The sequence below is a fragment of the Sceloporus occidentalis genome, unplaced genomic scaffold (genome assembly GCF_023333645.1).
Source record: "Sceloporus occidentalis isolate IW3139 unplaced genomic scaffold, rSceOcc1.0.p SCAF_5, whole genome shotgun sequence".
In the NCBI taxonomy this organism is placed as follows: Eukaryota; Metazoa; Chordata; class Lepidosauria; order Squamata; family Phrynosomatidae; genus Sceloporus; species Sceloporus occidentalis.
The window spans coordinates 37,283,721-37,298,892 of record NW_028316985.1 but is presented as its reverse complement, the minus strand read 5'-3'; the positions used below and the strand labels follow the sequence as shown (position 1 = coordinate 37,298,892).

Sequence of the window (15,172 nt, the reverse complement as noted above, 5' to 3'; positions counted from 1 at the left end):
GGCCCAAGCTCAACTCAGGCTTGCATCCTTCCGAGGTCGCTAAAATGAGTACCCAGACTGTTGGGGGCAAATTAGCTTACTTGCTGTTCACCGCTATGATCTTTGGAATAGCGGTATATAAATAAAACAAATTATTATTATTATTATATGACACTGTTATTCTAATCTAAAAAAACCTTTTCCTTTAAAACATATATGATGTGGAAACACAGTGGACTGGTTCTAAGCAGCTTTGTTGCATTTTCTGTGACATGCATACAGACCATCATATAACAAGGTAAAAACAATTATCCTTTTGATGGCAACTATTTAACACCAGAAAGAGCCATTTCACCAAAATAGTCAAAAAGCAAAGCCATGATTTGCCAGTCGAGAAACTTCCATAGAGATCACACAAATGCACTTCAGAATTTAATAATGCACAGCTTACTTTTGTAGGGACTTTACCTTTGTACATTTTTAAAATCACAAAACATTTTTCCTTAATTTCTTGTAAAGACTCTAATTTATTTCAGATACAAAATCACTTCTGTTTGTTCTCCTTTGCTATATGGCGAACATGGTTACCCCTGGATGTTCTTTGTTGTTGCTGTTGTTAACTGTCCTCAGGTCGGCCCCCAACTCATGGCAACCCTGTGGATGAGACATCTCCAAGCCCTCGTCTTCCAGTGCTCTGCTTAAGTCTTGTAGATCTAGGCCTGTGACCTCCCTAATTGAGTCTAGCCATCTGGTGTGCGGTCTTCCTCTCTTTCTACTGCCCTTCACCTTTCCAAGCATTAATAACTTCTCAAGTGAATGGTGCTTTCTCATGATGTGCCCAAAATATTATTTACACAGTTTATTAATAGAATATGAGTCTGTACAAAAAAGATGCAAAAGAACACATATCACTGTATTGTGCATCTAGAAAAGTTTACAATAATTTTTTCCTTCCTCCTTGTCAAACGTTAACTCACTTCATAGCAAAGAACAGAGGAAAAAGAAATAGACCTCTGCTAATTTGTACCCCAGCAACTAGCTTCCTCACCTCTTTCTGGTGAGGAGCCATGATCTAAAGTGGTCACGTAGGAGTCAGGACTTCAAGGACGCAGGGGCACTTCTCACTGTATGCACTGAATGCTTTCCTCTCAAGGAGAAGAAGAGGATGCTCCGATGTCTGCGCATGACGGTGGAGGGGTCAGTTCATATACTATTTAAATTCTCTTGATACCTTGGCCATTTGGATAAAGCAGCATGCGGCAGAAGAAAGTTATACAGAAAAAAAAGGGAAATAAAGACAATATGAGAGAGGTCAGAGGTGTGATTTACAGCCGTCACCTCCAACCATCTTGAAGAGTGTGGTCCTGTAGTTCTTTGGTGCATATACAGATCCGATCAATACAAGTCTAAAAAGCCTGATAGCACCTTCTTCCTATTGCATAAGAATTCTTAAGCACAGAGGTTCATACTCAGTTCCTTCAAATGTCATCCAGAAAGGCACTGAAGGGTTGTCTTTCTGAATTATTCTGTTGAATGTGTTCTCTGAGAACTTTATGGGGTGGAATCATCTTCTATGAAAGAACTACAGCTCTGAAACTATTCTGGACTGTAGCCATGCTAGCTGGGAGATTTTGGGAGTTGTAATAATAATAATAATAATAATAATAAATCTCTGTTTCTTTTCCAAGCTCTTGTTTAAGGCCAGTGATTCATTCCTTGTTCTTCCAAGTACTTCCATGCAGGACTCTGGAGTCTCTTTGCAGCCTGAATTTCTAATCCACATCTTCATCCTTCAAGTAGGTGAGCAGCACAGGTCTTGCTGGAGTTTCTGCTTCCATGTCCTCATCCTTCAAGCAGCTGGTGGGTACAGGAAGCTGAGGGGCTTCAAATTCTATTGCTGTGGCATTAAGAATTTCTTCTTTCACCTGTGCATCAACAACTATTAAAAACAAAGAGAGATTCACAACATAAAGACATTATCAGGATATAGTCCTCAGAGTTCTGTCTCACACACTAAAGGTAGTGCTAAAACATGCAGTCACTAAATAACAGTGAAACTTGCCAGGTAAGGAAAGAAAAGGAGAAGGACATAAAAACAAATACATCCCTATATAAGTATACCATGATCCCACCATCATTTTACTTAAAAAAACACACACACTAATAATGGACCTGTAACCACCAGAATCACCCGCATGTTTATATTCTTTTTTTCATGTTGTGAGAGCTAGAAACTTGCTCTTTTCTAATCTGAAAAGCATGGCTTTCAGTTTGAGCTTTCTTGCAGCAGCAAATGGATTCTACACTGGATGTGTAGTATGTTTTCAGCAATGCTAGTTTCCAAACTGCTTGCAGGAAACCAAAGCCCACCAAATTGCCAGAAAAATATCATGGGAGATATTTATAGTTGAGGCATTTGGGAATTAATGTGACTGCTATGAGAACATTGCTGCTAATATTGGATATGGTAGTAGTTCTGAAATACTAGAGATCGCTTTACAGTTTCTTGGCAAAAACCTGGACATTTTCGTTTAATGCTTTGTAAATCAAGATGTATATATACATATAAAGTAGCCATACTGTAGAAACTGTAATTTTATCACTTAAGCAGTATCTACAAGATTGCAGGTTGGTCAGAAATTGACCTCATTCAGTAAAATATCAGCTGGCAATGATATATGTATCATTGCCATTTGGGCAGTTGTGGCATTAGATGTGCAACTATCCCACACAATTTGCTTTATAGTAATCAGATCTATGCATTATTATTTGCACACCATTAGACAAACTGGTGGCATTGAACCATCCTACACAACTTAATCTCTGCTTAAAAAACAGGTGCAACTTGTTATAGTGCAATACTTCCACTGCTGACAGTGACATGGGTTTGAGTACAACCTGAGTGAAGATCTACTCTTGCCTTCCAATATTTGGGCTCCTAATCCTCTCTGTCCCAGCCTATAAAAATGAAATGGAACTACCAAACCAAACAAACAGAAAATCCAAATTGTTTAAACTATTTCCACAGAAATAGTTTGAACTGGCCATGAAGCTAAAGTAAAACATGAAATCAAGTATATTTATTAATAGTTGATTGCAGCACAATTTATTAAAAGGATTTCTGTAGATACAGAACATGGATGTTTTGATAAAGTAGTTCTCATTTTTTATTTATTTTATTTATTTCAAGGATTCATATCCCAGCTTTCTCCCACAATGATATTTTTGGCAATCTACTCCAAGTAACATCTCAGGAACTCATATTACATCCTTTCTGCAGCCCACAGGAAGGTAGTGAGCAATCATGTGTAAATGAGTGTTTTTCCCCCAACATCCTCCTCCTTCTCCAGATGATGAGGGGAAAAAGAAATGAGGAAGGACCAAGCTACACACTTTTCCTTACTTTCACCAGGAACTGGTTTTGGTGAGGTTTTGCTTGCAGCTTGTTTTTCCTCCTCTGATTTTGAAGCATCTATTTTCGAGGTAGCTTTCATTTTCCTCTTTGCTTTTGGGGCAATTGTTTTATTGGCTGCTCGCTTGATGGAACGGGCTTTAGCAGTCATCTTTTTTCCTTGGTATACAGAAAGAACATAAGTCATATATTCACCTTCCGTATCATTATTATATCATACATTCTTACTCTGCGTTTCCTTCAAAGAGTGCAGAACAGCCATTTTTGCCTGGGTCTTGCTGAGGTGGTGAAACTTGTGACTGGGCTGTATCATACCTTCTGCAAGTGGTGAGTATATAACTGAACGCTCCTCTGTTTTTAAAGTCCTCTATACAGAAAAATAGGTAACAAGAAAAGTGGTTCTAAGCCAACCTTACCCAGAGCTGTTCGTTTCCTAACATGGTTAGTGTTTGTACAGCAGGTTCTTGTCAAAACAGAAGGTACCACCTAGACTGAGAGAGGGGAACTTCTGAAACGTCAGATTTTGAGGATTACAACTCTTGCAAGTCTTTCTGCATTGAGCTTCTAGGAATAGAAGTTCAGAACATCTGGAGGGCCAAAGACCCCCCCCCCATTCTTAGACAGTATTGGTGATGGATGGATGGATCAAACATAAAGCAGCTTATTTCAAGGTCTCCTTCACTATCCTATAGGCACATCCTGCTTACATGCTGATGTGTGTGTGTATGGGAGGGGGGACAAGAAATAGACACCAAGGGGCTCGATAGACTGCCCCCTTTTAATGCCAGATCGGGGCCATGGCAACTACATGCCGCGGCTCCAATCTCACCTTTCCGTGGTGCAAAAAGTAGCTCCTTTTTGCACCCTGGAAAGGGTGTCATAGCTGCAGCTTTTTGGTGCTCCTTTGATGCTACATCATGTAGACGCAACACCAGAGGAGCACAGTGATGGTGCCTGCTGTGTGGTACGGCGCACAATGTCATGCCGGCCTGGGGGCAAAGTTGGGGCATGCATCATGTGGATACCATGCCCCGACTCCACCCCCAGCCTGGCCTTAATGGTCGGTCTGTACAGCCCCCTACTTCCTAATGAACTTACTGCCTATATAAGATAATACAGATATAGTCACAATTCCACAGAAATTGAATGGTCAACTTTAGCAAATCTTAAGATTACATGTCAGTGTAAACAAACCTAAAGTAAACAGCCTTTGTTAGAAGTATGTTAACAGGCATAATGTTGGAGTGTCCTGAAGATCCAATAAAGCTTTTCATTACAACTTCTGTGCACAGTATTTCTGCCATCATTCTCTGTGCTCAGAGCTATCCATAGACAGTGTTATGTCTTAGTATTAATTAAGCCAGAGTTTTTGCTAGCCACTCTTAACTCAAATCATAGTGTGATAATACAATGAGGCATCATGGATAAAAAGTTGGTCCAACCCCTACTTACGCTTCTTTCCATATGGTTTTCGCCTTTTCTTTGGCACCTCTTTAGCTGGTACAGGTGACACAGACTCTGCCACCAAAAAAAAAAGAGGGACTGTAACTAGAATCTACACAAAGTAGCAACTCATGATGAAGATACTTAAGATAAAGTTTCCAGGTAAAGTAACTATGATTAGCTCCAACTGCAGCTAGCCAGGAACATCATATAAAAAGGAAGGAAGTTGTGAGGGATGCACAGAAACAGACAGTCCTCTCATTCATGCCTCCATACCTATCCCACCAGTGTTTCCTCCCCTCGAATATTTGCATGATATATTAATTTTATTTTTCACCTAAAATTGTGCTTTGGGATTAAAGGAGTACACAGATTGGTAAACACAAGCATCCAATCCTCTCAGTCCAAACTGAGTGGATTGGGTGTCTGTGGAATTGGCCATGCCTTCCAATAGCAGACCCAATAAATAACCATTTCCACCACGACCACCTGGCTACCCATTACCAGTTCAGATCAGGAGAGAGAATGCAGATACCCTTCCTGAACATTTTCCAATATGTTTTCACAAATATGATGGATACAAATTTTGTTTACATTTAAACACATAGCCCCAAGATGCTCAGGATATCAGATACTCTAAATATTTAATTCTAGAAAGTGAACAATTCAGGTAAACAGTGTCCATGTAGATAGCATGCACTAAGATTTAAGACAGAATTAAGATTCAGCAGTACTAACTTCTGCTGACTGTAAAGAAGAGTAACACTAGACAGTAGCACTAAAGGAAGAATGGCACTAAAGCTTATCCTCTTTGCAATGACTAAAGCCATCACAAGGAAACTATGAACCATGGGCAAAACCTGTATTTGCTAAAGACACCCCTTTTCCTGCAGCATTTCACTTCAAGGGTAGCTCCTTGCTAGCCTCCAGCCTCCACTATATTTCAGAGCTTTTAAACTTGAGATGATTTTCTATGCAGAAAGAACATGGGGTAGGTTAGACTGAAGGCTTCTTTCTCAAGTACAGGAAAAGAAAGAGAAACAGATCAGCTTGTGATGAACAGTGCAGATTGACTTGATCTAGTTGTGTTGGAATAAAAGACACGTTCTCTTACCTGGAACCACTGGTGGCTGCAGCTGGTAACCTATCAATTCACACCAGCCTACAGGATAAATATCTGGGGACTCACAATCCACCCACTGGTCATATTCACTGTCCCATCCATCAAAGTGGATTTTGAGGAGATGATGGACAACCTGTTTCACTGTAGCCACACAAATGAGCCTTGGCTCCATTAAGTCTACAGCTTCCAGTTTGGCTCCCATTTTGAAGCCATGATTTGGAAAATCCTAGAATAAACAGAAATAAAATAAATACAAACCTAAGTTCTCTCTCTCTCACACACACAACAGTCATAAGCCATGAAGATAAAATGTTTACTTTTTAAAAAATGAAAACCAAGTTTTTCAGGCATTGAAATTCTACAACGTCTTTTTTACTGTGAAAACAGAATAGCTCAGGTTAGGAAAAATGTAAAATATGTCCAAATAAGAGATATGCACCAAGGACAAAGGAGGAACAGATGTTGAAGAACTACATAATTAAACAGTACCGATGTAAGATTATAAAGAGATTTGACCATATCATGCATTCTTTTTTATTTCGTTTCAACATTGCCTATTGTAGTGTTCCAGGGGGTATCCAGCCTGGTCCACTAATGCTGTAGTTTTAAATATAAAATGACTTATATAAAATATATTTCATTTTGCACTTAGCACTAAAATGTGAATGTGTTTTAGTATTCAAATCGTTTTGTGTTTTAATATTTTACTAAAATTTAGTTTCACTGGGAGCTGCCTTATTGAACCCCATTTTGGAGTGAAAAACAGTACAAAAATCAAATTAATGAATCAGGAAATCAAGAAATATGACGGTGCACAAAGTTTTCTCAACTAGATGTGATAGTTTATATCAGTAAGGAAAGAAACAGAAACTTTGAAAGATGATACTCTGTTCTCAGGATACCAGATTCGGTATCTGATCCCTTTCATGAACACACATTTTGACAGCAGGAGACTCAAAGAAGCATAAACCAAGCAAGTAGATACTGTACCAAGTCAACCCTCTTTTTAAAATATTGTTCATACTCTTGTTCTTAATTTTGCTGTGTAAATGTTATATTTCTATATAGTGTTAAATTTTTAAACTGGAAATCAGTTTTCAGACCCTGCTGGGCAAAATAAATTATAAACAAAAATAAAATTATGAATGAATCAAAAGGCTATTTTCCTCAACAGAGATGCTAAAAGTTAGTGTTTACTACTGCAGCACCACAGGCACATCTATGCAAGCCTAGGAAGGAAAGGGATCAAGAGAAAGGAAGGTGTTCAGAAGGACTAATGCTTAGAAAAGTTACATTTCTGGACCACAGTACCCAAAATCAATCAGCCAATAAAATCACTGAAACTCTGGAGGCTGTTGTCCAAAAACAGTAAAACTACCAAGTTCTGGGAATTTTATACTATTCCAGATATATGATTATATTAGTTAGGGAGTGAGGAACTACTCATGTATCTCTTAAGCTGGACAAGAGAGCAAAAGCTATCTTCACCAAGGTATTGTGCAGGACAAGTACTACTTTGTAGTAATCAATTAAAAACCAAACCCTTTGGAAACTCAATAATAATAATAATAATCATCATCATCATCATCATCGTCACAGTTTATTTCCAACATTCAATACTCATAGATGTACAAATTCTAATAATGAAACTTCCATTTTACAGCTGCTGACAAGCCTGTTCTCCACTATTGGAGAACACCAATAGTGAAGTCACTGAATAGTGAACACAGTGAAGTCTGTACATTACAATTTGCAGACTTCCTTTTATTGGTTCTGAAACTACTACAAGATCAAAGCAATGCCAAGTTTTAATATTAATTATAGAATAACTTCTCCCCTCCCACAAACCATTTGTGATAGTCTCTGTCAGGGGAACCAGAACCGTTTACATCATTCCCAAAGTATAATTCAATCTGGGACCAACAAAGTGATACTTCACATAAGGCTTTTTGGCTCTCATCACCACATTCCCTGGTTTGGGGACATGGTGGTGCCTCTATTATGATTTTGGCCATCCAGGGGGTACTTACCATGTTAAAGAGACGTGTTGGTGCAGCTTTTGAATTGGTTTCTTCTAGATAACTTGCCCAATCGAAAGTTTTGGCATCATAACCTGAAGTATGAAGTTGGGATGTTACTGAAATAAGACAGCAGCCAGGATGGGGGGACCCATTCCTCCCTGCCCAAATCAAGACCACCACATGGAATGCTGTCCCTGCAAGACTGAGCAAAAGCACCACAAGCAAACTATACTGCTGCAGAGAAAAACAACATTGTTTGCTTTAAGGAATACTGTTTCTGAAAATCAAATAATTCTATTTTTAGAGGCATTAAAAGACACCTAGAAATCAGAATATGGACACAGACTTTGTTTCTTCCTTCACACACACACACACACACACACACACACACGGAAGAGAAAGAGAGATGAGAGCTGTAAGCAGTAAGAAAACACATTTCTGAGTCAGGTGCTCTGTTTGGAATAAGAGGAGCAAGACAGAAAGCATATTCTTTCCAGACACTTTATTATGTGGTGCAATTTTGATTCCAAAGCGGGGCGGGGGGGGGGGGGGGAGATAATCTGGAAATTTCACAGCAACTGATGTTTCTTGTGAAAAGGGGGCATAGTCTGCTTCTATGGCAAAAAATGGCCAAGAGAAAACTGTTTGGAATCCCACCCAGATACTTCTGAACTTTATCTGAAAAAAGTAAAATAATACATCCCTTCATCAACGTGCACGCATGTACACACACACTGATACCTCATGTTGTGTTTCCTTTCCCATTCAATGTTAACACATTGCTCTACCTGTTAAATTCATAATACCATTATTCCCCCCCACCAAAAGGAACCAATTTTCTAAATGGGGTTGCACTTGGTCAATTACTCCCAAACAATCTCTTTGTTCTTCTTTTACAGAAAAACCCAGGACTTAGATTCCATTGGAGGGGGGGAGGCAGAATAGAAGTGCAACAAACAAATAAATAAATAACATGGCCTCTTCATGTGGCTAAGAAGGCTCTGGGGAGTCTACTGGAGTACAGCACCCTGGAGGTAATTGGACTCCTGCACTACAATTGCTCTGCTCACAGAACTTACCCTGCTAAAATTTCTGGGAGATTTCTCAGCATGCCATGCCAAAAGACTATTCATCTCCTATGAAGTATGGTTTATTAGGTGAGGAGGGGAGATGTCAGGAGTGTTTGTAGTGGCCACAATGAGTAAAAGGCAGAGCCCATGATCTTCTTGCATGGAAAAGGAATTTTGATGGGCCTCATTGTTCCAGGTTAAAAAGGAATTGCATTTGTAATTAGTGATTTCCGGGCATAATATATGGCAGTGTAAGTTGTTGCTTCCAGGCTCTGATCTCACCTTTTGGAGGGATCAGCTCAATACTGTTCTTCTTGCAGAAACCAGCAGGGAAAATGGAATGCAAGGAAGCATGGTAGCAAAACCAATCTGAACCATCTTGTGAAGCTGCACCATCAATGCCAATCATGAGGTAGCCATCTAAAAGAATCTGAAAACAGGAGAGAAAGGAAAGGGAACTTACACTCAAGTCTTTAATCCTGAAGGCTTCTCAATCAATGTTATAGCCACAGTTCACCAAAGGGAGATAAACTCACGAAGGTGGATCAGTTTAGCTGCCCAAGCTTGACATAATTCCTTGCTACCCTCTTTATTCTTATGTCTTTGTCAAATATATTTTCTTGCTTTTCTTTTACAAGAAAAAACAAGAATACTAGTGAATTCTAAACACATCAACACTATAAATATTACAAGATTCCCAAACTCTTTAACATGCACTCCTTTAAAAATAATAACATATTGAGACCCACAAAAGATTATACTGCTGGAATTTTGCATGTTTTTTAGAGAAGGAACTCCCAAATCTTAGTACTCTGTCTGTACCTGAAAGGTCTGCTAAGGGCTCCTGTTATGCTTTTGTAACAGTTCATGCTATAAGTCCACAGTCTGCACCCCAAAGCCTCAGAAGGCAAATGATGCTAAGAGCTGTGCTTGGCTATAGCTCTTCTCTCTTTTCTCAGATCAACATACCTTATGAACAGTAGCCACACAGATGTTGCCCATATTCAAAGGGTCAATGGCTTCCAGTTTCATGCCCTCTTCAAACCAACTACCCTCTGGATAGACAGCACGCACCTAGAACAGATTAGAGCGGAAAAGATATATGTTGTTTTAAAAAGTTGTGAAAGTAGACTGCCAACTCTAACACCAGGGACCCAGGAGCTTTAAGTTCATATTGTTTTTCATCTAAAGCTTTGCTGGGTGGTCTTGACTGAGCTATAGTTTTTCCTTCATTAGCTGCTGTATTGGATGTATAGTGATCTACATCACAGGACAGTTGCAAAAGCAAATAGGATACACATGGTAAAGGGCTTTTCTCCAGTATTTCGTCCCCACTAAAGTTGAAATATAAGGAAAATAGTTCTTACTAAACTTGCGTAGCAAGGAGTTATCAACTGCCATTTAAATTTATAAGAACTAAGCAAACAACAAAAGCATTTTTAAAAACAAGCCTTTACTTTCTTTTCCCCCATTCCCACTTGCCATCAGCTCACTCAGATGTTCCATCCTATTTCCAATCCATCCATTATAAGAACAAAGCAAACAACAAAAGCATTTTTAAACCAATCCTTTACTTTCTTTTCCCCCATTCCCACTTGCCATCAGCTCACCCAGGTGTTCCATCCTATCTCCAATCCATCCATTATAAGAACAAAGCAAACAACAAAATCATTTTTTAAACCAATCCTTTACTTTCTTTCCCCCCATTCCCACTTGCCATCAGCTCACCCAGGTGTTCCATCCTATCTCCAATCCATCCCTTATTCTTATCATGGACTCCATGGAAGCTACCAACTCGGTTCATACTGAGGGAGGAGGGAGTTTAACAAGCCCACAAAATATCATCCTCGGAAGGGTGCAGACTTCCCCCTTCCAAGCAAAAACTGACCCAACATGGCAGTGATGGAAACAAGACCCTGATGCTTTCCTACCTTCTTAAAGAGATATGGGACGGCATCACAATAGATCTTCCGGAAAGTAGGATGGTTTGACAAGTCATTGCACTTTTCTTCGAATAAAAACACATAAAAGGTTGTCATCAGGAAAAAAAGATGAATGAAGCACACAGATTTTGTTAGCTACATGTTATCTTTGACAAGAAAAATGAAGCAATTTGAATTTTTAGCGATGCAACATCAGCCTGGTTCCTTATTTTGACTGCTAGCAAAGGGTGCACTAGATTTATATATTATTTAGATATGTATAGGTTTTTGGAATAATTACATTTACATTGAGAGCAGAAGAGATGACTACATGCAAAAAGCCTGTGTTACAGGGTAAACAAATTAAGTCCAGTATTAATATGTTCAGTTGGAAATCAAGGATAGTGAGCAGGAGCCATTAAAGATGTCTGTTATGTATGTATAGATCTCTCATTCATAGGGTCTCCACAAGTTGAAATTGACTTGAAGGTAGCTAACAATGACCTACACAAATGCCCACCTGCTTTCTTTATGGAGTGGCCAACTCTTTTGGACCAGCCCACAGGGTGGATCAAGGGACTCCACATGTGGCACCAGAAATCATCATCGCCGTCCCCATCCTCATAAAGGAGTCTCAAACGGCCACCAATCACACTGTCCACTACAGCCACACGTGTTTGAGAAACAAGGGTCTTGTCCACTACTTCCATTCTCATGCCTTGGCGGAAAGGATACTTCATGTTCTCAGTCATCTAACCAAAGATGAAGAGAAACACCATTATATTCCCTGTTAGGCAAAGAGGTTCCCCTCAGTCATCCACTGGGCTTCCTGGTGAAGTAAAGGGCACCCCAAATGACCAAGGGAGTAGAACAACTCCTTTAGAGGAGACACTGTGATGCTGGAAGCTTTTTAAACTTAGTGAAGAATTACACAAGTGTACAAAGTTTACACATGGTGTATAGAAAGTGGATAGGAACAAACACTCATGATACTAAAACTCACAGTCATCCACTAAAGCCGAACAGTGAACAATTCAGGACACATAAGCTGGAGGACCTCTTTTCACAATGCAGATTTAAGAACTGTGGCACTGCCTGCCACCCTCAACAGCCTTAAAAGGGCTCTTAGCTACTTCTTGTGGTAGACATGTACAGTTCGCCCTTCTCTTATGTGGGGGGTCCGTTCCAGAGCCCCCCCGGGTAAGAGAAAAAACACGGATGCTCATGCCCCATTCAAACAAATGGGGCTTGTGCCCGCAGCGGTGGCGCATGGGGCGTACGCCATGGGAGTGCGCCTCATTCATGCGAATGGGATGCGCCGCCCCTTGCGCCCCGCACACTCCTGCGCAGCTTTGAGCATATGCTCAAAGCCGCATATAACACGGGTGCACTGTATTTCCTCAGGTAACAGAAGTATCTCTTTGATTGCCAGTTGTTGAGAGAGCAAAAGCACACCAGAAGCATCTAGTTGGTTACTGTGAATGGTGTACAACAATAGATACCCCAGGTCTGACTCTGTACATTTTGGTCTAATCCTTCAATACTTAGCTCTGATTCTGTAAGGCTCTTACTGTGTTATGGTTGGTGTCATGATTTGAACTGGGTCTGGACCTGACCTGGACCTAATGTGGTATTCTTATAACTATACAATCCCTTTTCCTTTGGAACTTAAATGATCCAGTTAGAAGTTTACAACAACATTAGTTTTTCCCCCAGTAGCTCCTCAAATGAAGATGATGTCCTACATCTTTGGGAAATGCATAAGCCAGTTTGATGCTATAGCTGCACACTATAATGTCCTGCTGCAGATCTCCCTTCTGGCACCAACTTGCTAGGTGACCTTACATAAATCACTCTTTTTTATCTTCAATCTAGAATATGAGCTGACCAACCTTAAAAGCTTACTTTAAGGACTGCCGAGCTAATATACAAGAAATACTTTAAAGCATTTTTTAAAACTATAGGGAAAATATTAAGAAATATTATGAAACAAGAAAGTTTCAGCCCAATCACCCTATCTGTGCTTATTCAAAAATCAGGCTTTACAGACTGCAGTGGGGCTTCTGTTTGTGGGTGTTTCAATTGGTACGTTAACCACAACAACAAATATAAACAATTAATTAAGTACAGAGGCATTCTGTGCCTGTGCATTTGTGAAGAAAAAGAAAAGAAAAAAGAATCTTGTTTCGTAATTCAGTTGCCAACCCATATTTCTGCAGTGGGACTCATTTTAAAGCAAATTTGCAGCTTTTGATAATATTGTCAGGGCCCTGCAGGCTTTAGAGCTTCTACAAAGAGAAAGTCTTCTTGACACTCACTGTCTAATCTCCCTTCTCTAAGCCTCAAAGGAAGAGAACGTTAGGAGGAAGAATAGCATAATGAAGCAGACTCCTGATCACCCCCATCCTTGTAGCCACTAATCAGTCTCTCACAGTGGACATCCAGCAGACACAGAGCAACATTTCCAGAAATTCAAAATAGGCAGAGCCAGTTAGTGCATATTTAACTCAGAAGCTGGCAAAACCTGCAAAAGCTCTTTCTTATATCCGCCATCTCACAAGTGAGAGGCACAGATTACGAACAGAAATCCCTTCTGGCCAAGATTTTTTCCTAAAGCATGCCACCAGGGGGAGCTTCTTTTTCTCTCTCCTCTCAAGTAGAAACTACAGCAGGTCTTAGATATTGTATTGTACTTCCAAACTAAAGAAATGCTTGAGACAAGCCTGTGAAGACAATGAATTAAAACAGCTGGGCTTAAGTTATTCTTTACTAAAATCCTTTGGACATTCAGTTTCAACATCTAGATGAAACTTTACACCATTCTATGTTTATTTCCAAATGCCTTGAACCCCATACTACAGTATGTTACATATGCAACATACCCAAATCCAAAGGTTAAGCATACCCAAGAGGCCTTTCTTCCATCACCATGTTAGCTATAATTCTGCTCCCACCACAATTTCTAGGCAGAAATGAGGTCTGGCAACGTATCTTCAGAAGCATGGGCAAATAAATATTCTGCCCTCTGTGTAAAGAAAGAGCCTGAGAGCCTTTAGGGCTGAAGGGTGGGGTATAAATCCGTAAATAAATAAATCAGAAAGGTTTCTTCCTCACCTTTATATGGAAATCCACTGGGAGGGTTCTGGATCCCACAAGCTTTTTCATGAGGTACTCCTTCCAGTTTGTGTACTTGGAATGGATCGCTGCCCAGAAAAATGTAAAAGAGCCAGTATAGTGAATCTTTTATACTTATAGGAGTACACAAAATTACACAAAGCCACTTCCACAATTTTCTGGGTAAACTTAAAAGCTTTCTGTAGGTTCAAGCTCTGCTCATTCAGATGCCTCATCTGCATGCTCTGTACCTTCAAAAACATCACAAAGTCCTTGAACAGAAGATCCAGCATCATCTAAATCCCGACTAGAGCGTGGAAATATTAATTAATTAGACAACAATTCCAGGAATTTCCCAGACAGTATAGTCATGCTGGCTACAGAATTCTGTGTCGTAGCCCCATAAAAAACTGTTCCAAGCTCTGACTGCAACACACTGCTGCCTTGAACAAGCACACAAGAGTTTCTAATCGTGGTTTAACTCTGGATTTTGAATGGGTGATGACAGTGAGTCAACTTATCAGTTTTTATGTTCTGCATTTTAGGCTGTCAAATGCTGCAAAGGGCAACAACTCATGTAAGCTGTGTGTTGTTCTGTATAATTTGTTTTTATTCTGCTAGCTATGGTGAAGGGCCATACGCGGCACTGAATTCTGCCTCAACTCCTGGATATTCTGCTTAGTAGCTTCCTAGTTTCTGAGGTTTGATACTGGGTTGGGCAAATGTGGCTCTCTAAATGCTGTTGGATTCCAAGCGCAATCAGTCCTAGCCAGTGTAGCTAATGGTGAGGAATGTTGGGCGCTGAAGTCTAACAACATTTGGATGGCCACCCTTTGGCCACCATTTTACACACACAGTTCATGGTAAGAAAGAATGAATATGAGCATTCTAGGCAAACAAACAAGTTGCCCAAGAGAGTAATAGTTACCAAGTAATTGTGAATGTTAAAACTTTTGCATTTTATTTCCCTCTGATCTCACTTTTCCTAATCCCACTTCCAACAGAACAAATACTGACATTCTGGTGATACTCAAAGGGGTGGTTGTATTAGTTTGTGTTGCATTAAAATGAAGATGTATAGAACCTTA

General features: G+C 39.8%; 1 protein-coding gene across 4 annotated transcripts in view; it reads right to left on the bottom strand.

The window, feature by feature from the left end:
- The window catches only part of L3MBTL2 (L3MBTL histone methyl-lysine binding protein 2), a 39,147-nt gene continuing 23,975 nt past the window's right edge, over positions 1-15,172 (bottom strand). For 3 of the 4 annotated variants that reach the window (XM_089523693.1, XM_089523695.1, XM_089523697.1), the window contains 10 exons: positions 14,085-14,173; positions 11,491-11,722; positions 10,980-11,056; positions 10,018-10,122; positions 9,331-9,478; positions 7,988-8,070; positions 5,949-6,183; positions 4,844-4,909; positions 3,383-3,550; positions 1-1,918 (listed from right to left, as the gene is read on the bottom strand). In XM_089523693.1, coding sequence (XP_089379819.1) covers positions 1,752-1,918; positions 3,383-3,550; positions 4,844-4,909; positions 5,949-6,183; positions 7,988-8,070; positions 9,331-9,478; positions 10,018-10,122; positions 10,980-11,056; positions 11,491-11,722; positions 14,085-14,173 — 1,370 coding nt within the window. In that variant the 3' untranslated portion in view covers positions 1-1,751. Of the gene's footprint in view, positions 1,919-3,372; positions 3,551-4,843; positions 4,910-5,948; positions 6,184-7,987; positions 8,071-9,330; positions 9,479-10,017; positions 10,123-10,979; positions 11,057-11,490; positions 11,723-14,084; positions 14,174-15,172 lie in introns of all 4 variants that reach the window. The other variant, XM_089523696.1, reaches the window with a different exon arrangement.